Genomic DNA, 23,814 nt, shown 5'->3' on the forward strand with positions numbered 1-23,814 from the left:
CTAGATGGCGCCAAAAGCCGGCAAATTCAATTGTACATACAACAGACTCAATTCAGAAAGGCCCAAATATTTCACAAATGAGGGACAAGTGTATATGTAAAAAAATCTAATTTATTTTAAAACTGCTGTGAAAACACATTGGTAAAAAGCTGAAAATCTCAGGAATTCCAAAAAACATTCTGTACAGTTGATCAATGTGTATGGAAAAGTCAACATCAACAGCAAAATTCATTGTTCTGCTGACAGGACATCCTTCACATTCATAATTAAAAACACACAAAGTAAGAACTGTGTTGAAAAAAAAAAAAAGGATGAAGATACAGTACAAAGACAGGTACAGAGACACACTGATAAGTACAGGAGTTGCTCTCATGTACTGGCTACAGATCAATTTCCTTTTTGCTAAGCCTCGATTTCACCATTAGGTAGAAAAAAAAAATACTTAAGTGACTTTGGCATAGCAAACAAGAACTCATAGTCTTCTAACATTTCGCTTGCTTTGAGCGCTTCCTGGAAGAATTATGTCCTTCTTGCGACGGCCTACAGATTGGCTGCCACACTCTCTAGAGCCGTGGAAAGCACACAAGCAGGTTGTGCAAAACTGGAAACCACAGTCAGCTCTGCTGCAAACTCCTTCCCCTTTCACTGAGTGACACCTTGCGGGATGCTGACATCGAGGGCAAGGCTTGAGGCACTCATCGTTGAAGAGAGTTTTGGCAACCTGAAAGAAAAAAAAAAAAAATAGAAATGACAGAGTAAATGTTTCATGTGAACTTCCCTCGGCAGTTCGTCAGTAAGATAAATTAGAAACCCCATTCATCCTCCACTGAACAGCAATCAGCACAAACAAATTATATCCAAACATTACATATAATCTTTTAAGGAAATGGAGCGTAATGATTTTAAAACTCACTTCTAGGAATTTATCCCGTTTGCTGCTACTGCCGCCTGAATTTAAGATGCTGTGCTGTGATGTGGTTAAAGTGCTATTTCCTGACTGCGGGGTGCAGTAGCTGGACGTCCGAGACTGAGCCTGAACCGTCTTGAGGGCCGACCTCTTAAGCAGAGCCAGTCTTGTCTCTGCTTCAGGGACATGGACAGCACCACCCAGCTAAAAGACATCAGCACAAAGTTAGAAGCTCATTTCAACTATTAGTCACCATCAGTTGATATTCGTACTGACAAGCTGCTGGATGACAGTGAATCAGTCATTCATGTCGCTTTCCACTGAATCACATCAGACAAAAAACTGCTATTGTACTGGTCTCTATGGGATCGCATTTTATTCACACTGCTGACCACACACACACATAAATGTCATAGTTAATGCTTTTCCTTTGCTGGCAGATATAAAATAAATGCTTGAGGAAAACAGTAGAGCTGCAACAATTGAGGACTCCAGCTTGTTAAATGTGAATATTTTCTGTTTCTTTACTCCTCTTTGACAGTAAACTGAATATCTTTGGGTTGAACAAAATAAGACATTTTAGGACATCCTCTTGGGCTCAGGGAGACAATTGCCATTTTTCACAATTTTCTGACATTTTACAGACCAACAACTAATCAAGATTAATCAGGGAGGGTGCCCTACGTTACACCTGTATACAGATACACGACGTTATTTTCACTGGCCAGCCATCAGCAATAGTTGCAAATATGGCAATCGCTTACCTCAAGAGCAGCCTCCACTTCACTCAGGTAGTTTCTTCTCTTCAAACTAGCTCGCTTGTCTTGTTGGATGATTTCGTTCCACCTCTTGCACACCTGACCACAACTGCCAAACACAAATAGATGCATGCATGAGATCAATGTTTTCAGTCCTCATTCCAACTTCAGTGCTGTGTGAGGGTTTGTTAGGCATCATGTTTTGATTAATAATTAGCCTTTATGTTAATTTCATAAAGCACAAAAAGCAAGTCCTGTGCTTTGGTCTAAGCTAAGCATCCATAATACGCTGAATGAGTTCTATAGGATTCTGTCGAGGTATTGATTGTATTAATATACTTATCTATAACTCAATGCTGCCATCACAATTTAATTATCAGTTTAACAAATGATAAGTAAACAAATTACTTATCCTTTGAGAAGAAAGGAAGGTGTGCTTACCTGTAGATGCTCTCGGGGGTCAGGTGGCTGAGGATAACAGCCAGGATGTGCCTGAGGTTCCTCTTCTTCAGCTCTGTGAGTATGTCCACTTTCCCCAGGCCCATCTTCCTGCCAATCAGCCCTGCCAATGGCATGGTGGTCCTGAACCCCAGAACCTCTGTGGACTTCAGCTGGTCCTTAAGGCTCGGACTCTGGCCATCAAACATGTGTGCTCTCTGCTGGCACATAGCATGAACCAGCTGCAAAGCAGGAGTCAGAGAGAGATTGACTGGGGTTGTTCTGAGAGGAGTAACATCTGGATTTGCTGGAGCGGTGCTAAAAGGTGTCACGTTTTGTGGCTTGGTGGTAGTTCCTCTTAGTGGGGTGGCATCATCTTGTTTTAAAGAGGTGAAACTTTCAGAGGTTGTGCTATTAACACATTTAGCAGAAAGGACACTGCAAGGGGTGGCATCGTCAGTAAAAACCTCATCTTCTTTAGAAAGACTATGGCACTGACGAAGATATTCATGCTTTCCCTCTGCTGGGTCTTCCTCAGACTGAGAACCCCCTTCTTTAAGGGTTGAAAGCCTGTGTTGACGCTGCAAACGGGAGCGCCGCTTTGCCTCCGCCAGATTGGGGGTTTCACAGTTTCCTCTGGAGGACAAAAGGAGCAGCTCCTGATATGAGCCATCATGGTCCACAGAGGAGTCTCGGGATTTATCAAGGGAACTAAAACCACTGTCTTCACACGCAGACCTGTTCCAGGGTTAGAAGGTGGAAGCATGTTTTCTGATTAATGGAGGGAACATTCTTTTATTAATTGCTTCTCCAAGTACTTGGCTGAAAAAATGTACAAAAAAATTTTAAAAAGTCAAATATCAAAAAGCACGTACCTGATATATCTGGGTGTATGTGTGGATGATGGTGTAGACAAGACACTTGAGCCGTCATATAGATTATTGGTCACACCACTGACTGGTGATTCAGAGATTTCCTTAGACGAGGCAGGCAGGGATTTGATATAGCATGGAGTCTCAATATTACTTTGATCAGATGCACGAATGCTCTCACTGAAATCTGCATCTGAGAGTGAAACTCTTCTTTCAAAACTGGCAAAGTAACCAGAGTTGAGTTTACCATCTTCAAGAGTGGAGGTCCTCACCTGAGTGAAGAGAAGACGACGTTTCCTACTAGATAGTGGCAGATCCTGCTCCGATTTTAAAGTGCTTGATGCAAAAGCCCCAGTCACAGTGTCTAGAGAGTCAAACGATGCACTGAGCCAGTGTTCAGACCTGGTGGAAGGCTCAGTCTTTCTGTTGCATGGTGACCTTGTGTTGTCAGTTTTGACATCTGTGGTGGCTTTGCACATTAGAAGTCTGTGTCGCAGTGAGGCATGTCTTTTGTATGCTTTAGGAGTTTCACACCAGCTAACTGCTGATTGCCGCTGTGTTCCTCTTGAGTCTTTGCCCAGAACTCCAACTGGTTCTCTGGTCTTCTCCTTAGGAGTGCCTGAAAGCCTAAGGTTCTCTTTAGGTGTTTCGCTGAATTCTACTGGAGACAAAGACCTACAGGAGTCGACTCTGCAGATGCTCTGTGGGCTGTGGAACAAACCTGAGTATCCACTGTCAGAGCAGTCATCATAGCAGTGCTGTCCTTTGCAGCTTGCATGGTAGACATTTGATTCAGGAGTGCACTGCATCTTCCTCCTCCAGCGTGCACTTTTTGTCCCATACACTGTATTCACCAAGTGGGAATGATGTCAGCTGACCTGCAGACAGTAAAAAGTTGTGAGTGAGCCTACTCAAGGACAAATGGGCAGCAGTCAGGGACTGTTCTTCACTTATCAGAGGTGGGACTTTTTTTTTTTTTTTTTTTTTACTCTCCCCAAAGCAACAAATCTTTTTTCCTTGTGCCCCCCTGAGTGACTTGGGGAGAATGCATGACCCTCACTCCGCCATAAATTTGTTGTTAGAGTTTAAAAACGTATGCTTTGTTGTTTGAGAGTTAATAGTTGAGGATGAAATCCTAGAGTTAGACAAAAAGTCTTGGTTTTTCACTCTTGTAATAAATGCTAGTTAGTTAGTGCAATAGGGTTTATTTTTGGCAAAATCTTAAACGAAACATGTAGGATTAAGTGATTTTGATAAAACATCACTATTTTAAGCTTAGATTTGGTTAATATTTTCCTGAAGTAAGACTTCATCCCATATAATGTGAGAGACTGTCAGACATTTGAAATTCCAGCAATGATTTCTATTTCTACAGTTATGGCTTTCAAAAAAGGTGTAATTTTGGAAATATTTAAAGAAAATATGCCTTGCAAAGCTGCCAAGTTTGGAAGGTATGATTTCACTAGAAATCTGGAGGTGAAATAAATACAAAAAAGTGCCCAAGGAAACCCAGGAAACTAGTTAGCATTTTTCACACTCCCTGTTCCCTTGTCATGATGTAATTTGGATTTTTGAATGGGGTTTTAGTTAGATACCTGTAAGAAGGTCTGTGGTTCACACAAGCTTAAGAGACTTCACATTTTTCTTTTATAACATAAAATACTTCAGCACATACCCCACTTGTGAACTTTGAAGCTTCTATGCCTCTTGAAAAAGGTGGTTGCTAACAAGTGGCTAAATGGGACTAAAGAGCATTATCACATCGAGCCGTGCCAAACATGGCTTTACAGTCTTGTTATAGTGGTGACATTTCATGAGACCATAGTGTAGTTCTTTTACAGCCGAACATTAGTTTTTTTTTTAATTCTGGCAATTGCATTTAGACTTCATTTGTTCATTTGTGGAGATTATCTTGCTGAACAAAACATGTAAGTATCATAAACATGTGTTGCCACAGAGCTTATTTTCAGCAATAAATCAAAATCCAATGGAAAAATTCCATAAGGTTTTTTGACAAGGAAACCAGCACAATGCTAACTTTCTTATTGACCTACGTCACCCCTGGGGCACTCTATACAGCTATTTAAACCTGTATGCCGCTCCCTTAAGCCGAAATAAAAAACATAAGTCCCTCCCCAATGCTTAAAATATTATTTGACATGCCTCCTCCTGTTTGCACCACCCCACTCTTACAAGTAAGGAACACTCCCTAACTGCGCCTTAAAGCTAAGTAAACTAACGTTAGCTTAGCCTTCAACGTCTCCTGTGTTTGCAAGGTCTTACCGTATTTCTAATTAAGTGTTGGACCCACTTTAAGAAATGAGCCATATTATTAAAAAGATGTCGAAGGTATTTAAGTCGTTTTCAGCAGGTGGCAGTTTGTTAAACACAAATTGTCACAGAAAGTCAGCTGGTTCAACGTCAAACATTCTCAGCTGTCTCATTAGCGTTGCTATGAGAGGCCCTGTTGTCGATTTAAATGCCCCGTCGCGTGCTGTCGGTGATGCCGCTATAAAGTGAGCTGTAGCCGCCAAAAATAACAGCTGAACCCGACTAGCTGCACACTGCTGAGAGTGAAACCCGAGGACTCAGTCTGAGAGTGGCACACCCCCATATTGACCCTCGTTTGTTTTAGTTCCAGTTAGTTTACACCTGTTTATACTAAGGTTAACGTACGGAAAACAGCGGTTAGCGATTCAGTTTGGTCTGCGTGCCCTGACTAAGAGGCCACAAATAACGACGTCAGTGCACAAAGAAAGCACAATTGTTAAAATACACGAAATGCAGAATTAATTATACTTAACTGCACACAAGATAACGCTAAATATCTTTATTTTACATGAAAACCCCACACATTGTAAGACTCACTTGTTAGAGCAGTTAGCATGATATGAAAACACCAGTCAATTGATATCTACCTAAAATCCTACTGCCTATTGTTGTTTTGTCGGTGTGATGTCATCCAAGTTGATAAATAAAACATTATCCAGTGTTACAAATTGAGTAACGTTACACGCATAAACACACAGTAACATTCAACATAATGACAAACTCACAATGTATCACCCTAACTTTAACTACGATAGCTTCCTAAAACCCCAATCACTGCTAATGTTTGGTAAAAGTTAGTGGATCGAAAAATGCAAACATAACATTTAGCATAATACATAAAATTATGAGAATAAAAATACTTACGTTACTTCTTTGTTAAACTGGGCTGACGTTAACGTAAATGCCGTGGACTCCGTCGGTTCAGGTCTAGGCCTCAGCTTGCACTCCCTCGTCCTTGTTTCTGTTTGCTACATGTTCACCTGCAGGCAGCCAGCAGCCACGTTTTCAAATTTGGAGCCCACTGTGGATTGTGTCAGGTGTTTCCGCTTTTTGAGCACCAGCTTCCTGTCGTGAGTGGTTACTATGGTAACAGACCCCGCGTTGCCGATGAGAGTGTGGCCCAAACTGAAGCAGGTAAGGTTATTTCCTTTAACTTTAAGGACATACGTTAAGTTAACATTGTGTTTATCATCTAAAAGTAACACTAAAATTTCCTTAAACGAAAATTCTTTCCCGCCTTAACGTTAACTTATCAATTACGAACATTAATTACTTTTTATTACATCCTGTAGAGCTAGCTTGACGCTACTAACTTAACTAACGTTATAATGTTGGGTTAGCTAACTTTAGTGAGCCAGTCTGCTGTTACAACATTGCTTGACACAATAACCGAGTAACTGATACTCCTCCCAGGTATGAGCGCAGATGCAGTTTTCTCTCCTCTAAACCAGTCCACAAGCATTGACTACAGCGGGAAGGTCCCTGTGGAGCACCTGGACTATGGTTACATTGAAAAGTGCAAAGATGTAAAATACCTGGAGATGATCTTGAGAGTACTGAGGTAAAAGCCACATAACTGACCTTGAGGTTTGAAGAGGTAGAATTGATTTTGTACGTTGTTGGATGTTCTACTCCATATTGTTAATGTTGGTGAGCTTTTTTCTGTTAAGATCAGTCTGATAGACATGACTGAAAATATTGCTAAAAATTCTGTCTTTAGAAAGTAATGTTTTACTTTGTGTTAAGATCGGGTGAGGAGGGCATTTATCCTCATCTAATTAAGTTCTGTGAGAGTCACTTGGAGAAACTGGACCCTCTGAGCCGAGCCCTCAGGAAGGAAAATCCTGTGACCACAGCAGCCAGCCTCTCTTATGATGAGTGGAGCCAAATTGTTGATGACTTGAAGGCATGCTACACATTTCAGTATCAATTTCTATCAACCCTGCTTACTTCCTGTTCTCTTTTTTTATGGCAGATTCTCTGAAAATGTTTTAAAACTAAATACTGTGTTTTTTGCAGATGTGGCAGGAGGAAACCAAAAACACTGAGACATCACTAAAACTGCAGTCAGTGTTTGATGATCTAGTGAATCAAAATATGCCACCCATAAGAGGTTCCAATTGCTCCATTTCACTTAGTCAGGTACAAATCGTCTCCAGCGTGCACATAATATATACATTCTTGTATACAAACAAAATACTAAAATTAAGCCTTATGTTATCACAGTCTTCAGATCCAAAAGAAAAGAAGAATTCTTCAAAACACACTCTCCCACGTGATTATGGAGAATGGGACAAGTGAGTCATTTTGTCTCCACATTTGTCTTTTATATTCAGAAGAAAGAACACACTGTTAGAGCAGCTGCAGGCACTGTAGATAAAAGGCTCCACGCAGCTTCTTTCATTACAATGATCCACAGTTAAACGATTGATGCTGTTCTAGAGCATCATTTGGCACAAATCCTGCTTTACCCAATATTTCACTCTATTTATAGGTTTGATGTCGAAAAAGAATGTGAAAAAGTCGATGGAAATTTGGTCAAAAATGAGCCATCTGCCATTATAAACACAGGACACCCCCAAATCAAGACTACAGTCGACGCCTCATGTAATGTATCATGTAGAGCAGCTCATATTTATTTTGTATTCAAAGCATTGTGCATACTTAAATTGTGTGTGTTTATGTGTCAAAAATGTGTGGCCTCTACAATACATCCAGTGCTGACACAACAGGAGAAGCTCCTTCTGGCAAATTGTGAAAAGGACAAAGGCAATGAAGCTTTCAGAGCAAATGATTATGAGGAGGCGGTTGCATACTATTCCAGGTCAGGCTCTTAAGACAACTCATTTATTATAGAGAGTATTTTACATCTCCTAAGAGGATTATATTATGTTTCCTGGCATTTAATTAGCCTTCTTTCGTTCAGTAAAATCAGATTCCATTTCCATTTACTGTACCTCTAAGTGTTTGTCTATTAACCTCACTATAAATAAAGGTTTATTTTATTTCTGACCTTCCATTACAGAAGCCTTTCCATTATACCAACTGTGGTTGCATACAACAACAGAGCCCAGGCAGAGATCAATCTTAAGCACTGGCACAATGCCATGAGAGACTGTCTGAGTGTGCTCGAGCTGGAACCAGCCAATATGAAAGGTGCTCTCCTTTTTTGTACAGTGGTGCTTCGATGCATCCAAACAAAATAATAATCATTATGTTGGCATACTTTTATGTTTCCACTACCTCAGCAACAGTTACTTTTGTGAAGCCCCTACCTGAATTTTCTGTATGTTTTCTCATATTTGCATCTTTGCAACACAGAAGATAACAGTAGCTTCAGTGTATGTAATTTGTATTCTATATGTGATTTGTTTTTCATCTTCAGCTCTGCTCCGTCGTGCCACTGTTTATAATCACATGGGCAACTTCCAAATGGCTGCTGAAGACCTGAGGGTGGTGCTTAGGAAAGAGCCGCAGAATGCTGCAGCCACTGTAGGTGATACAAGTACTAAGGCATACTGACTACATGCCAATAGCATACTTGTCCACTAGGTGTCACTGTATTTGTTTGAGATCAGGCACTTGAAAAAAGATTGCAGTTGCTGCAAGGTATTCATAAATCATGTGTAATCTGTTATTAGTGTAAACAGAGAATGGTGTTGCTTTTTCAGTTCTGTTGGAAGGTGAGCTCAGACTGTATTTTATTAAGCCATCACCTTTGAGAACATTGTTTTGTATGCCCATTCATTATGTATTATGGATTTTAACATACATTAGGTGAATGGGAAAATGCACCTTTTACATTGCCACACAAGCCATTCACTTGAGCTCAGTGGTACATGGATAATTGTGGTATCAGCTGGTGTGACACCTTTGCAGACTTACTTAACAGAGCTGAGGTGGGTTCCTACTGTTGACAGATTCTGATGTTTTAATGAATTATTTTTGTCACAGAAACTTCTGTCTGAAATTGAGAAGAAGACGATGAAGGAATGTCAGCAGCAAAGCAAAGGGAAAAAAATCCTTATCCAAGAAGTAGAAGAGGAAGTCAACAATTGCAATGAGACGAAAGCAGAACAGACTGGTGAGATAGTTTAGACATCTCTTTAATCAATATATATGTATATATCCTTGATTTACAATCACACACACACACACACACACACACACACACACAAGCTAGTGACTGAATCTATCCTGAAATCTATCTATGATCAATTTAAATGAATGTAATGTTCTCTTAGCTATAGTTAACACATCATGGACCGTTTTATTTTATTTCATTTTTATTTATTTACTTAAAGATGAACATGGAGATTTTAATAAGCATTTTAATCAACAGGCATTATTTGTTATGTTTAAAGCAGCATTGAGTATTAAGTCCTTATTCACCAATTATTATCGCTAATCTCATATTAAAAACCAACAACCAGATACTTAGTGCAGTAGATCTATAGCTCTGTAGCAGGTACAATGGCTAAAATTTCCTTAGATTTACAGTGGAGTCTGACCAGTATGTTGACATGGATGACACCATCAGCACATTTAGCTAATCACAGAAATGTTGATGTTGAGATATATCACGTCAATCAATAAGCAAAGGGGCTACTTCCAAATATATTCTTTTAAGTAAAAAAAACTTGTAGGATATAACATTGTATATCCTTCATTATGTAGAATAAGTTTTGTTTTAATGTAATCAATGTTGAGTACTGTTTTGAGGTTTAAACTGCTTGGTTTAAAGTTGTGTTTTCAGGACTTCAAGCTTAATTGTTCAATTTAAAACTTTAGTTAGAAAAGTAATCAAATGTAATGAGATCCATTACTTTAATGAAGTATTGAAAATACTTACATTAATAATTACCTTTTTAACAGGGTAACTAGTAGTGTGTTACTTATTACATTTCTAAAGTAACCTCCCCAGCACTGCTGCTAAGTAAAATTAAATCATACTGCAGAATTGCAAAAATGTATATTTGAGAAGTTAAGAAACAGTGTTGTAATTACTTAGTTTTTCCACCACAGAGAACTCCCAGGTTTTATTTTCCAAATGTTAGATGTCCCACTCTGAACATCCCTTTTACATGATTATTTTATACAGGGTTCCCCCAGATCCTTAAAAAGTAAGTAAAAAGTATTACATTTGATTTTAAAAATTTAAGGCCATAAACTGTCTTAAAAGTCTTATTTTTTACTTGTGAGAAGTCTTAAATTTTGAGATGAAACTTAGATTAACAGAGACATGTCTGAATACCTAATCAAATCTACCTATTACTGTATCTAGTTACATGATTAGTTATATGATTTTATTTCTTTATTATTCGTAACACGGTCACAAGTAACGACATCGAGGCGACTTAGCTGATATACTGAAAAACTTGGGACAATGTGAGTTACAGCATCACGCACTGGAGCACCGATGAGATGTGAAGGTGATGTTTATTGCCGTGTATTAATGCCGTTTGTTGGTGTTAAATGGTATTAATTTTTATTTAATGAGGTCTTAAAAAGGTCATAACATCTTAAATTTGACTTTAAAAAATCTGCAGGAACCCTGTCATTACTAGCTTTAAAGGAACCTTCTAGAAAATATTGTTACAGTATGTATTTATGTGAAAACAAGCTGATAAACCATATACTCAGCTATCAATAGTCAGCATCAACAATCCAATATTGGTTGCCCTACTTTACAGAACTCACAACTCAGCATTGATATTCGACTAGACTGACTGGCTGAATACTCTGTACTTTAAATATCCAATATTTTGTTAAGTCATTTGTATCTTTACACCATACTGGAGTATATGTGTATATTTGTGCCTGATTTAGTCCCCACTATGGCTGCCTGGCAAAGGATTTGCCCTCTAATCCACTCATTTACACAAAGCATCTGAGGCACTAAATTTAGGGCAGTCATTTTCATCACAAACCGCACTGTCTGTTGGTGCCATACATAGAGGAAACACCCCTTGTCCCTCTGGGTAATGTGACATACTATGCTTGCGTGTTATCTGCCCTACCCCCACCCAGAGCTTTCATAGTTCACTGTTGAGAGCGGCTGCTTCCTGGAACTCCCTCTTTGAAGTGGCTCTGTGTCATGTGTGTCCAACCCTCCCCCCACTGTGATGTAACCGCTGACTCTTTCCTGTGGGTGTGTCTCCCCCTTCCTTCTGTCTTTCCCTCTGCCTCTCCCTCCCTCCCTCTCCCTTCTAGCTCGTCCGGTTAAACCCAGCAAGCCTGTGGGAGGGGAGGAGAGCTCAGCTGCTCCTGCCGAAAGGGGAGACATGGGTAACGCTCAAAAAAAGTCCCACAGCAGAGGGGACGGGGGTCCTCACAGTGAGTCCAACAACTCCCACCACGGACACTGGAAAAGCAAAGGAGGAAGCGCTGACAAGTACAGAGTCACACAGGAGTCCAAGGAAAAGGTAGCCAATGGAACCAGCAAGAGGGGATCGACAGCTTCAGTTCCGGCTGATCAAAGCAGTAAAGAAACTCCGGTTGGAGGATATGCAGGGGAAACTGTCAACCTTGATGCCCCATGTGGAGCCCTGCCCCCACCTCTGGCCCGGCTAAAGAATGAAGGGAACCTGCTGTTTAAAAATGGACAGTTTGCTGATGCACTGGAGAAATACTCACAAGCCATTCAAGGCTATACAGATTCAGGTAGGGTGAAAGAGTCCTCGTGGCTGATGTTCTCGTTATTATAATCTAAGGTTGTTGGTAGATCTGTCACGTAGTTTGAAAGATTTTTGTTGATGTATGATATTGGAGTTTACTGTGTACCTGCATGCCAGTAAACATATAACATCTAAACTGACAGTGTTACAAAAAACTGGCCCATAGTTTAACTGACTGATGTTTCATCACCAGTCTCGCCCATATGTGAATGAATATGGCTTTCTGGTATTTATTCATTAATATTCCTGAGACTGTTTCCTATAACTGGCCAATGCAAGTGTGAATCAAAGGTCATGACCTTGCAGTTAAAATGATAGTGCTTCCATGTAGTTTTTGTTGCTTTATCACAATGCAGGATATAACAAAATATAACACCAAAAAGCATATTTTCCATGATATAAATTATACATGAACAAAAGAAATGATCTCTAACACGCATTCCATATTAGTGTACATACAGCCTAGAAACAATAACAAAGATTTTAGTATCCAGGAGTTAAAAGGTGTATTTAGTGATTTTATCCCTACAGCGATGCGTCAAAATGTGGCTGTTGTGGCATATACAGGCAGTGGTTCTGTTTTAGCCCCAGTCTGGTGTTAAGCCTCTCAGCTCAGGTCTGTCCAGGTCACATGACCGCTAACCACTCACTGTGAAATTGAATCTGTGGGACGGCAGCTATAATTCTCACGGAGAGGGAGAAAGTGAACGATTGATGGAGCGAGGGAAACTGCTGCCCGTCAGGCTCATCCGCCATCAAGCATACTCTCTCTGTCATTCTGGACTGCTATTATGTACTCGGTGTACTGCTGGATGTGAAAGTGACTGGACAGCTACATTATCTAAGGTCCATCATCTGACTGATGAAGGGAGAGCTACATGTCATTCAGACAAAATAGAGCTGGGGGCAGATATGAGGATAGATTCTTTGAACCCCTTTAAACAACTTAATCATGCAGTGGTCAGTGCTCTGTCAAAAAGGGACACTTTCAGAAAAAGCAAAACTTGTAATAACAACATTCAAACTGCCTTTTACAGGTTCTTAAAATTGTGTTTGATTCTGTATGTGCATGCCCTAGTTTGCACCTCTAACATACTATACATGCTCTACTGTCACAGTAACGTCACTAAGTGTGAGCAGTTGCTGAGACATCATCATCACTTCCTCACTGTGTCATCATCCATAATCTCATTTCATCTGATGAGGTGGCATGCTAAGTATTTAGCGTCGCTGAGGAATGTTGCTCTGTCTGTAACATACAGTATAAGCCTGAATTGCTTGTGTCAGTGATAATGATGGTGAAAACGGAGTGAAATTCCTGTTAGGCAAGAGGAGAGAACAGCAAATACACTGGAGAAAATGTCCTAAAGGGGTTTGACAAGCTTTTCCTTGGTCGTCATCAACCTTGTGTTTTTCAACTTGTCAGCCCTGGAACTAATAGTGTAGCTCCTGTAAAATAGCAGGATGTATTAGGGTGTATTTTTGGAAGAGATGGTTTGCTTCCTGCCTGTTTTAGGTCCCAACAAAGAGGAAGTTTAATTTATTCAGTGTTGAGTCCAGAATCATACCTCAGGTTACAAGTTCTGTTAAAAATATGCAGTTTACTCAAACAAGACTTTTGGTGTAACACATGAATACATAGACTTGTTGCATCATAAATAAGTGTGTGAATGCACTTTAAAATAGTCTTGAAGACATTTTAGGTCAGTGTTTTAAATGGATTTGAAAGTCATGCTTCTCATGGTGATACGACAAAAAAAGTTCTCCATTTCGTCATTACATGATTCCTCACATCGCAATATGCACGTACACAGTGCCAAAGGTGGAGTGTGACAAGAAATTGGCAATATAACAGAAAATATACCTTTAATTGAAATCCATGTCCTCATCAAGCATGTTTCTATAGTTGTTCTGTCAGGTCAGCGCACAATAAAGCCTCTGAACAATATAAATGAATTATAACACATACAGACTTTCAAAGCCACCCTTAAACCAGCCAAAATGTTCTTTAAAGCCTATTTAAATGTTTTTATTTACAGATATTCTGTATAACATATCCCAGAGGATTGGTAAACTATGTATGCTGTTTCTGAGTTATGTTTCTCTTTTCATTCAGGGATTGATAGTCCGGAGGATCTGTGTATTCTGTATTCAAACAGAGCAGCTTGCTACCTCAAAGATGGCAACAGTCAGGAGTGCATACAGGATTGTACGAGGTGAGAGAATTTACTATCTGAGCTAATAACACTGTGTGTACAAATGAAGTCATGCTTTCATTTATTTGTAGACAGACTTATCATTTAATATACTGCAGTAGCAGGTCACTTACTTTATGAGGGGCATTTGCACTGGGGTGTGTTGTAAGAGATTTTCATTAATCTCTTTAGAAATTTCACAAGAAACAAACTCAAGATAACTTGAGGGAGTCTCCCACGTGTAAATCTTTAAAGTGGTGTGTCTGCTTAAGATTGAGTTTTAAGGGCAAACAGGAAAATTAGCTTGTGTGACAGTTTATTCACACACACACACACACACACACACACATACACACAACAATCCACGTGTACACCACTGCATGCAGTGCTGTATACTTAGCACAAGACCACATCCACTTTCTGTCACACATATAGATTTCCAATCTAGATGAACAGAACTCTCAGACAGTAGCATCTATAGCAAAGGCAGCAGACTTGATCCTTTGCTCCTGTCTCATCACATCTATTTATACCAACCAGAGCCCTGGAGCTGCAGTCATTCTCCCTCAAGCCTCTCCTGCGCAGGGCCATGGCTTATGAGTCCCTGGAGCGCTACCGTAAGGCCTACGTGGATTACAAGACAGTACTGCAGATAGACATCAGTGTGCAGGCAGCACACGACAGCGTCAACAGGTATTAGCCTTCACCTCTCACTTCGGCTGAGTGGCTGTAGAGAGCAGGGAGGTGTCTGAACCCACACATGACTGACTGAATAAGTTTTATACTCACATGGAATGGTCTGACTGTCATCTCAAGGCCAGCAGTTGGGAAAATATTACAGTGCCCATGGCAGCTATTCCAAAGACGGTGGCTACCCTTTTACTTTATATAATTTATTAATCCCCAAGGGGGAAATTCAATACTTACACTTGTACTGACACAGAGGTCCATGACGAAAGTACCCTTGCTATCCTTTTAAATATAATTCCGGGTGACACATAATATCATTGTGTCTTGGATAAGGAAATTAAAAAAGGGGGATGATATCAGGAAATGTTATCACCTTGCAATGTAGAATATTTCCACATTTTAAATCTTTTTCTGTACTTAAAGAAGACAGAAATTGCACTGTGATATAATCAGAAAACTAAATTAAAACAAATCAAATGAATAAATACACAAAGTCTAATTAGTGACTAACAGATTTAGCTGGTGTTGAGAAGCAGCTCCAGGCAGAGGCTAATTATGGCTCTCAGAGTGCATGTCCTCTCTCTGTTATGCAACGGGGAAACTCACCTGGCTGCTTTGTGTCATAGCTTTATGTCTATATATATATCTACAAAACTGAACAGTGAGATCTCTGCATAAAAACATTAAACCATAGACAGGTGTTAATTGCATTTATCTTTAACATTTATTGTTGTGAGCCATGTATGTGTTTCCGTGTGCAACATCCATGTACTGACTGATCTGCGTTCTGCTTCAGGATCACTCGTCTGCTCATAGAGCAGGATGGTGCGGACTGGAGAGAGAAACTTCCAGAGATTCCCCTGGTGCCTCTGTCAGCTCAGCAGCACCGCCGAGAAGAGCCACCCAGCGCAGAGGTCCTCCAGGCTCGAGCAGAGAAGGCAGCCAGAGATGCAGGTCTGTCCTAAAAAAGTCATAACCACGGCTGTTGAGGTCTGTCCCCAAAACACAGGATTAATTTTGCCGGTGTGAATTGGGCTAGAAATGTTCTTTGGAGTATTCCTTGTGCTATAAAGTCTCGACAAGTCACATGCTGTCAGCGTTTTAAGGGTTCCTGTGTAAAACCTTGAACTTGATCTTAATGCAACATCTAGATTAATAAATAGTTTGACTTAAGGGCAAGATAGCAATGTGCCTTCTGAAGCCCATATTTATCCCTTAGCTGTGAGGTGCCAGTTTGAGACAGTCAGTGTAGTTTTTTTCCCTAGTTTTTATATTTAATTTGTTGTTAAGTTTGTTTTCAATTCAGTTTAGTTTCAGTTAGTTTCCAGAGTGTGTTTGTTTCAGTTTCTTTTTTTTTTCTTTTTTTTGTTTTAGTTCAGGTTTTATTAGTTTCAATATTAGTTTTAGTGGTTTTGATATTACTATGAAGCAGGGGAATGTTTTCGGGCCAAGATTTAAGAAGTTCAGATAGGTATGATAATACAAACACAACACTTTGTGAAGATGATTGTTTAAGAGTCATATAGACATCCCAGTCTCAATATACTTGTGCACCAGTGCCTTTTCATGCTTGTTGTGTTGACTGAACTGACAAAGACTAAAACAAAAGACATTATCTGTGTATTTTTATTTTCTTTTATTAAGTTTGGTAAGTGCACAGTTACTAAGACAGTTGTCTTTCTCTTAAGACTAGTTTTTATTTTTATTTCCATTGACTAGTTTTCCACATCTAGTTTTATTTTTCAGTTTAGTTTTACTGTTTTAAAAAGCAGCAGTCTCCCCATCAAAGGAATTTAACAAATTTAAACAGTTTTATGGTTCATATTTATGCCTGGCATCAGCATTACAAATTACATTTTTCACATAAAACTAATGAGGATCTTAGAGTGCGTTGTTGTGGATTTGACTGCTACACAACAGTATATAAAACTTTTTTAAAAAATTATTTTAAGAAAAATGCTCCATCTTATTAAATTACAAGAGTAGAATGATATGGAGACATGAATGTATAAAAATAGTTATCCAGTAATAAAACAGTTTATCATCCTCAGTGACAATTTTTTCTGCAGTGAGTACTTTAACTATTGACATTTTGCTAAACCTAATTACGTACTTTTACCAATAGTAGATAACACATTCAATTTAGGAATTTTACCTGTTATGGAGTATGTTTACAGTGTGTACTTTTACTCAAGTAAAGGGTCTTAATTCTCTGAAAATAGAAGAGAAAAGACTGTCAGTTGTTATATTACAATTCAGCGTGTTCCTGTTTCTCATTCACCCTGCACTAAGACGGGAGGAGAATGTTCAAGGCCTAATTTTTATATAAGTGGACGTGTCACCTCTGTTCTCTGACCGTGCAGTTTCTTCTATCCCCTGGGCTGTGCTACAGCTGTTATTTTTAAACCCTAATGAAAGAATAAACCCGCTGGCACAGTTTTTTCTCCCAGAAGACACTTTGCAGCAGATTGATTAGCCCCTAAGTCCACACCGTGACTGATTGCTGACTTGACTCTCATGCCTCACGTCTAGCTTGCACAGCATTAATTTCAAGGGTTTAAACCTTCAAGCTTTATAGCATAGAAGACTGGCACATTTCCCTGTGTTGGATTTTCTCAGAAATAAAGGGAGGTCAATTAAAATGTATTGCAAGTGTCAATGTGTATTCATTACTTTGACAAAAAGGAGATTTGAATTGCTCTCCATATGAGTAAGCACCACTTTACTTTGTCTTTCAGAAAGGAAAGCAGAGGTCCGTTTTGCAGCTTTGAAGCAAGAAGGGAATGACTTTGTGAAGAAGGGCCAATTCCAGGATGCACTGGGAAAGTACACTGAATGCCTTAAGCTAAAGCCAGAAGAGTGTGCTATCTACACCAACAGGTTAGAGGCTCAGTCTCACCTCAGCATGAACAAACACACGCACACACATTGCTGTGGTCTCTTTCACTTTCTGTTCCTCACTGTTTTGTGATGCTCTTTACTTCTCACGGTTGTTTCTTAATAAAGCAGCGATGTCAGAAGACATGCAGTAAAATCAATGTATTTGTTTAGCTAAATTAAAACAGACTGATTAATTATCCCCAGCTGTCATCTGCCAGGCGGTGCATTCAGCTCTAATCCCAACCAGTCATCAGTCTGTCACTGATAGTAAATTAGCATGTATTGTTGGTAAGCTGGAACTGAATGGCAGAGGCTCAGGAAACAGCTGCCTGCTTCAGCGCTGTTTATCACAACTCCATTTATAGCCACATCCATATTATCTTCATCTAAAGAGAAGTACAGCACGCACAGTGCATGCAGCCGACAGGGCTGGCTTCATTTTCTCTCTCCAACTGAGCCCCCCTCTTTTCTTTTTTTCTTTTTCACAGTAATAGGTAGATTGTTGATTGTGTCGCAGAGGAAACTGTGATGTGGACATGAAAAATATCCTATTGTGTGTTCATGTTTGCATGTGTATGTTGAACTGTGCTATAGAAAAGAGCTTGAATGTACAGCCACACCAGAGCAAACACACTTGCTGCTGCCACACAGCTGCTGGAAATGCTGACAACACATTCAGGAAGCAAATAAGGCCATTAAAGCAGATTTTAGATATCCAAAATCTGTTTTACAAACAAAAATCTTTTTCATGTCTTCAGTCTTTATTTGAAGTCTGATTCACAGTCGATGAGTCACACACTCATGATACAATTTGATGACGCATCAAATTAGCTGCTGGTGACAAAAATAAAAATCACAAGGGACGTGTGTGTGTGTGTGTGTGTGTGTGTGTGTGTGTGTGTGTGTTTGCAGAGCCCTGTGCTACTTGAAGCTGGAGAGGTTTGCTGAGGCCAAGCAGGACTGTGATGCAGCACTGAAAGTGGAGCCAACCAATAAGAAAGCCTTCTACAGACGAGCCCTGGCCAATAAAGGCCTTAAGGTGAAGAGAGCTGGCCATGATGGCTAATGCAATGAGAGAATGTATTCATTTAAAACCAGAGCTCGAAGGAAATCTTTAAATTCACCGCTAATTGTGTGTGAAAGTAGCTTTCTGTTTTATTTCTCACACCCTCCCTATAATATTTAAACTCTGTATAAAATGTCACTTGCATATATTGGTTGCATTCATGAAGCTGTGTTTTGTCTGTCCCTCCACTAGGACTACCTGGCGTGCAGCTCTGACCTGCAGGAGGTACTGCATCAGGATCCCAACGTGCAGGAGGCTGAGAAGGAGCTGGAGGAGGTCACAGTGTTGCTTAGACAGAGTCTGGCCAATGCAAACGCTTCTCCAGCCAAACCCAGAAAGACTGTCCCCATCACTGAGGTAGATAAACGTGTTGATTGATACTTCAACCAGGCTTCAAGTCAGATCCCATGCAGTGCTCACCTGGAAAGTGGCTTTGTCTTTTTCCACTCATTCTTATGAAATGGGCATAATCACCCTTGGCATTCGTAGTCACTAAATTGGAGTTGTTTACATGTATAAGTGTTTGGGAGGAAGGTGATATAATGATTGGGGGGACTCAGTTTGCCCATCAAGCCCCCTGGGATATAGCTTTGGTGATGTTGGTTTAGTGGCCATTGTCGAAACTGCAGGCCGCATAAGGCCTTGGGACCCTAAGAGACTTTTTTGGGGGCATCCTGCTAGCCATGTGACTGCAACATCTTTAATTTGATTCTACATGTTATAACTCTATCTCTGCATCCACTGCCAAGAAATGATTGAAAAAATGTCATACATTATCTGAACCATCAGGTCAAATATGCAGTATATTAAAGGAATACTTCACCCCCCAAATTACCATTTGTATATCAAGCAGTTGCGCTGAATTGTTGAAGAAAACTGTTTTTCTTGCATGTCTCCACAGTAAACAGAGAAGCCCAAAACAGAAAACATGCTTATTGAATTTAAGTCATAGGGTCCACATTTGACAACAGCAAAACTATATCAAAACAACTGTTTACAACTCTCACGCGTATAATCCAAGTCTCATTTCACCAGTCATATGCTCAGTACTTCTCAAACAGACAGCCATTTCCAACATGAAACTGAACAGACAGTGTGTCTGGCTCTGAAGAGGACACAGATACGTTTCACTTTCCGTTCAGTTTCCTGACAGAAAGGCCTGTCTGTTTGGGAAGTACTGATCATACAATTGGCTAATAAGACTTGGATTATACTGCATGAGTTGTGTGAGAGTTTCGTAATGTTCTGAAATAGTTTTGCTGTTGTAAAGGCAGACCCCTATGACTTAAATTCATCAAGAACTTTCTCAGTTTTTGGATTTTCCATTCACCGGAGGCATGTGAGAAAAACACTTCTTTACAAATGTAATGTAACACTGGGTTAGTAGGTGATGTAAATGGTCATTAGAGGGGGTGAAGTATTCCTTTAACACTCAAATAAAGGACGGACTGTATTGTGAAAGGGTCATTCATAGAGCTGGACCCGCTGAAAATTAACAACCAACACTACAGATTTTAGACACATAAGGATCAAAGTTTTGGATTTACAGCCTCACAAAGACTAAATCTCACTGTTCTCAACTGCCACTCATGAAAACTGTAGGTGTTTTACTCTAAACAAGCACAGACAAGCCATTTTGTGTGGTATCTGCCAAGCACATAATGGCACATGCCCCAGGTCAAGTGACTGGTAAAGAAAATCAAACAACTAGCAAACTAAAGTGCTCATTATTCTCCTTTGTCAGGTGGCCAAAAAGAAAATAAATTCAGTGGAAGATAATGTAGCTCTGTGTCTGATGAATGTGTTTTGGACCATAATGCTTTTGGGGAGTTGTGGCTATAGTTGTAGAAGCTTTTACACTTTTTTATATACACAGTCATGTACCTTTGATTTTTTTAAATACCCTGATTTATGTCTATGCAGTGCAATCAGAAAGACATTAAGTACTTGACATTAAAAACCAATACATCTCAGACTGGATCACTTTACCAAGACTAAATCATTATTCAAAAGGAGGTGATTTCTAAGAAGTTCTAATAAACACAAATTAAGCATTGCTAAGGTTTACAAATCCTCTCCTGTAGCTTTTCTCTGTAAATCCACTTTTGTCACTTATGTTAACTTTTTTCCCTCAGGTTGATGGTGACGAGGAAATGACAGGCTTTTCTTACTCAGAGAGCAGTCACAGGGGAGAGGACATCACCATCAACCTCCAGCCAACCAACGCCTACGAGTTCGGCCAGGCTCTGAACGCAGCTCGCAGCAGTGGAAACACGGCGGCCTGCGCAGATCTGCTGGCCTCCACAACCCCGGAGATGCTTCCCCAGCTCCTGAGCACCCAGCTGGATGGAAACACCATCAGCTTCCTAATGCAGGCACTGGACTCCCACCTTCTGGAAAAAGACCCAAACCTGGTCTACCGTCACCTCAACCATTTGCACACAGCAGACAGGTTCTCGGTAAGCTACGGTTTCTATAGCATTCATGGAGGGGTTATTTGTAAGTTACATATCTCCTTACAGAGCACACATTTAATTTGGTAAACTACTACATCTAATAAATAATTATTTTTTTATGATAAATCTGTCCACCTCAGCCCCAGCAGCTGAGGCTTTAGTGATAAATGATATGCTGTCTGTCTTTGCAGGTTGTATTGATGCTGCTGGAGAAGGACGAGCGCCGTCACATGACTCAGCTGTTTGAGCATCTGTCTGCTGTTCAGAGCACAGAGTTCACTAAGAACGATGTTCAGAATCTGGCCAACAAATACATCTGACCCTCCTGCCCCTGCTCCCTGCTGCATGAGCTGCTGCGCCACTACGACTCTTGGATCTATGCAAAACACTGCACAAGAACTGAGTACACAAAGGCAGGAAGCTGCAGAATGTGCCTCAGAGCAACACAATGGAACTGAGTCACATTCACTCTCCTGCTCTGTGCTGTAAATGATCTGATCACTGTATGATTAAGTGACAGTATAAGGAATATATTTTTCTCTCCAGAATGTTTTGCTATGCAGATTTACTTTTGTACCACCACTTGCATTGTACAGTGGGCAGACAGAGGGATACTATGGACCTTTCACTTTGGTGTATGAATAACTAGGGTCCAATGTGCAATGTTATGTAAGGCTACAGAGAGTGTTTCCCTTACAGGCAGGTGAGTTATGCTCAGGACAGGCTCATGTTCCCAGAACTGAGCTTCGTTGTTCCGGTCCTTGAACCCTGTCAGTCTTTTGATATCAGTCATTTAATAAACGAGCTTCTGTCAGACACCAGCTAAGACAACGAATTATATTCAGTGCATGCTGAATATTACCCAGCCAAGGAACAAGCGGAGTCATTTCCTACTGCATTAATAAAGACGTTTGTTGCTGCGGGTCAAAACCGTAAGATAAACAGTTATATTATGCCCATTTGTACTCTATGACCTCTGTGTGAGGAACAGACCTGCATGATATCTTATTGCTGTTCTGTTCAGTATGATAGCAGTATCTGTTCAACTGATATTCACTGTTGTAGGAGAAGATACAATTTGTAACCTTACATGACTCAGATGCTCTTTCCTGTTTATTCAGCTATGCAGTTATCTAATCTGGGTTCTACTGTCAAATCACTCTCAAAGGCTGGTGATTGCCTCTTTTCCATAGGGAATGATATAAAGTCATTCAACTTATTTGTTTACCAAATTAGCCTGACAGCCAATGCACATCTGCACATTCATCTTCATAGCAGTTCAGCCATGCAGGTGTGTGCACACGAAAGAGAAAAGCAGCATCTTTATGAGATGTGTGCCTTAGATTTCAGACTAGGGGTGGACTTACATTTTGGTGAGTGTGCAGATACTCCTAAAGTATATTTATGTCACTCAGTAGCTTTTATCTAAATGTTAAATGGTTTGGATTTATGCATCATGAATAGTACATATATTCACTTAGCTACATGCATGTAAAATGTTGTTAAAATGTGTCATTTTTTTGCTAATTTAAAGACAGTCTCTCAATGTTAAGTATTTATGATTATTATTGAACATTCCAGTCATCCAAAATTAAAGATTGCCTGAATCCAAACCATTCTTTGTTTTCATGAATGTACCAAATTTATCTCTAAGTGACAAGGTGGGGGGCAAGAGGCAATAATTTCCCATGTTCCACAGTTTTAACATATTTTAGTAGAGATGAAAAAAAAAAATGTGTACAGTATTTACAGAGGGCTATTCAGGGCTGTTCAATAAACTGGATAAAATGTTTTCTCTGTGCTAAGATGAAATGAAATAGTTAAATAAAAATAAAAATGTAACACCCTGACTATTTAGTGCTTACATTTCCCTAAAAATAGGACGGGACAACATTTCATATATATTTTTTTTATTTTTCTGATATGCATTTACACGCATATAGTAAAGCAAATTACCAAACAAATATACAAATACCTTATGCCATTCTGCACAAATTACAAATTATATCTGGCACTAGTGTTTCAAATTAGGATCAAGAAACTGGAGTTTTGGTGAAGAATGAAAAACCGAACCGGGGAGGAAGAACAAAACATTTTTTTTTTTTAATGCGGGGAGGACTGCAGCATGTAGCCTTATCCGCCAAACCAAACTCAGTGTTCATTCAGTAACAGACTTGGGTCAAAATACCATTCAAGATGCATTTACCTACCTGGTAGAGGTTCACCTGAGCCGACTCAGTGGCCTCAATAAAGCTGACCACTGAGCGGTAAAGACAGGCTTTTAGCAAACACTCTGAAATAAAGTGTTGAAAACAGAAATTTGACTTCAAGTCTGCTCAGCAGCACCGATTGGCAACACAGACAGGAATCACAGGACAAATCAATAGGGAAGGTACCCCAGAACCGACCTATGTATCCCCTTTAACCTGTGTGCATTGCAGAACATCAATGTAAGAAGAAATACAGGTAACAGTGCAGGTGCCTTGGACCGTTCTGCGGCCACAGTTATTTGCGTAGCATTTGTGAAGCATGTACAAAACAGCA

The 23,814-nt window shown here is 39.9% G+C and overlaps 2 protein-coding genes across 3 annotated transcripts; one reads left to right on the forward strand and one right to left on the reverse strand.

Moving 5' to 3' along the window:
- Positions 1-192: 192 nt before the first annotated feature.
- On the reverse strand, positions 193-6,302 carry fbxo43 (F-box protein 43). Of its 2 annotated transcripts, none has more exons than XM_049583845.1 (6): positions 6,171-6,302; positions 2,979-3,853; positions 2,107-2,841; positions 1,672-1,774; positions 914-1,111; positions 193-721 (listed from the first exon to the last, which is right to left on the reverse strand). In XM_049583845.1, exons 2-6 carry the CDS (start codon positions 3,782-3,784, stop codon positions 473-475), a joined length of 2,091 nt encoding a protein of 696 aa, XP_049439802.1. In that variant the 5' UTR covers positions 3,785-3,853; positions 6,171-6,302; the 3' UTR covers positions 193-472. The 2 variants fall into 2 exon arrangements, with proteins under 2 accessions (XP_049439802.1, XP_049439801.1); XM_049583844.1 differs by lacking the exon at positions 6,171-6,302 and adding an exon at positions 5,259-5,436.
- Positions 6,303-6,412: 110 nt separating this feature from the next.
- Positions 6,413-22,359, forward strand: LOC125892596 (sperm-associated antigen 1-like). The gene is made up of 19 exons (XM_049582612.1): positions 6,413-6,440; positions 6,720-6,867; positions 7,053-7,212; positions 7,326-7,448; positions 7,533-7,603; positions 7,801-7,913; positions 8,025-8,130; positions 8,332-8,462; positions 8,692-8,798; positions 9,261-9,390; positions 11,520-11,969; positions 14,100-14,199; positions 14,719-14,871; positions 15,665-15,822; positions 17,607-17,748; positions 18,661-18,787; positions 19,007-19,171; positions 20,950-21,273; positions 21,462-22,359. Exons 2-19 carry the CDS (start codon positions 6,722-6,724, stop codon positions 21,588-21,590), a joined length of 2,835 nt encoding a protein of 944 aa, XP_049438569.1. The 5' UTR covers positions 6,413-6,440; positions 6,720-6,721; the 3' UTR covers positions 21,591-22,359.
- The last annotated feature ends 1,455 nt before the right edge of the window (positions 22,360-23,814 follow it).

This window comes from Epinephelus fuscoguttatus, linkage group LG8 (genome assembly GCF_011397635.1).
Source record: "Epinephelus fuscoguttatus linkage group LG8, E.fuscoguttatus.final_Chr_v1".
NCBI lineage: Eukaryota > Metazoa > Chordata > Actinopteri > Perciformes > Serranidae > Epinephelus > Epinephelus fuscoguttatus.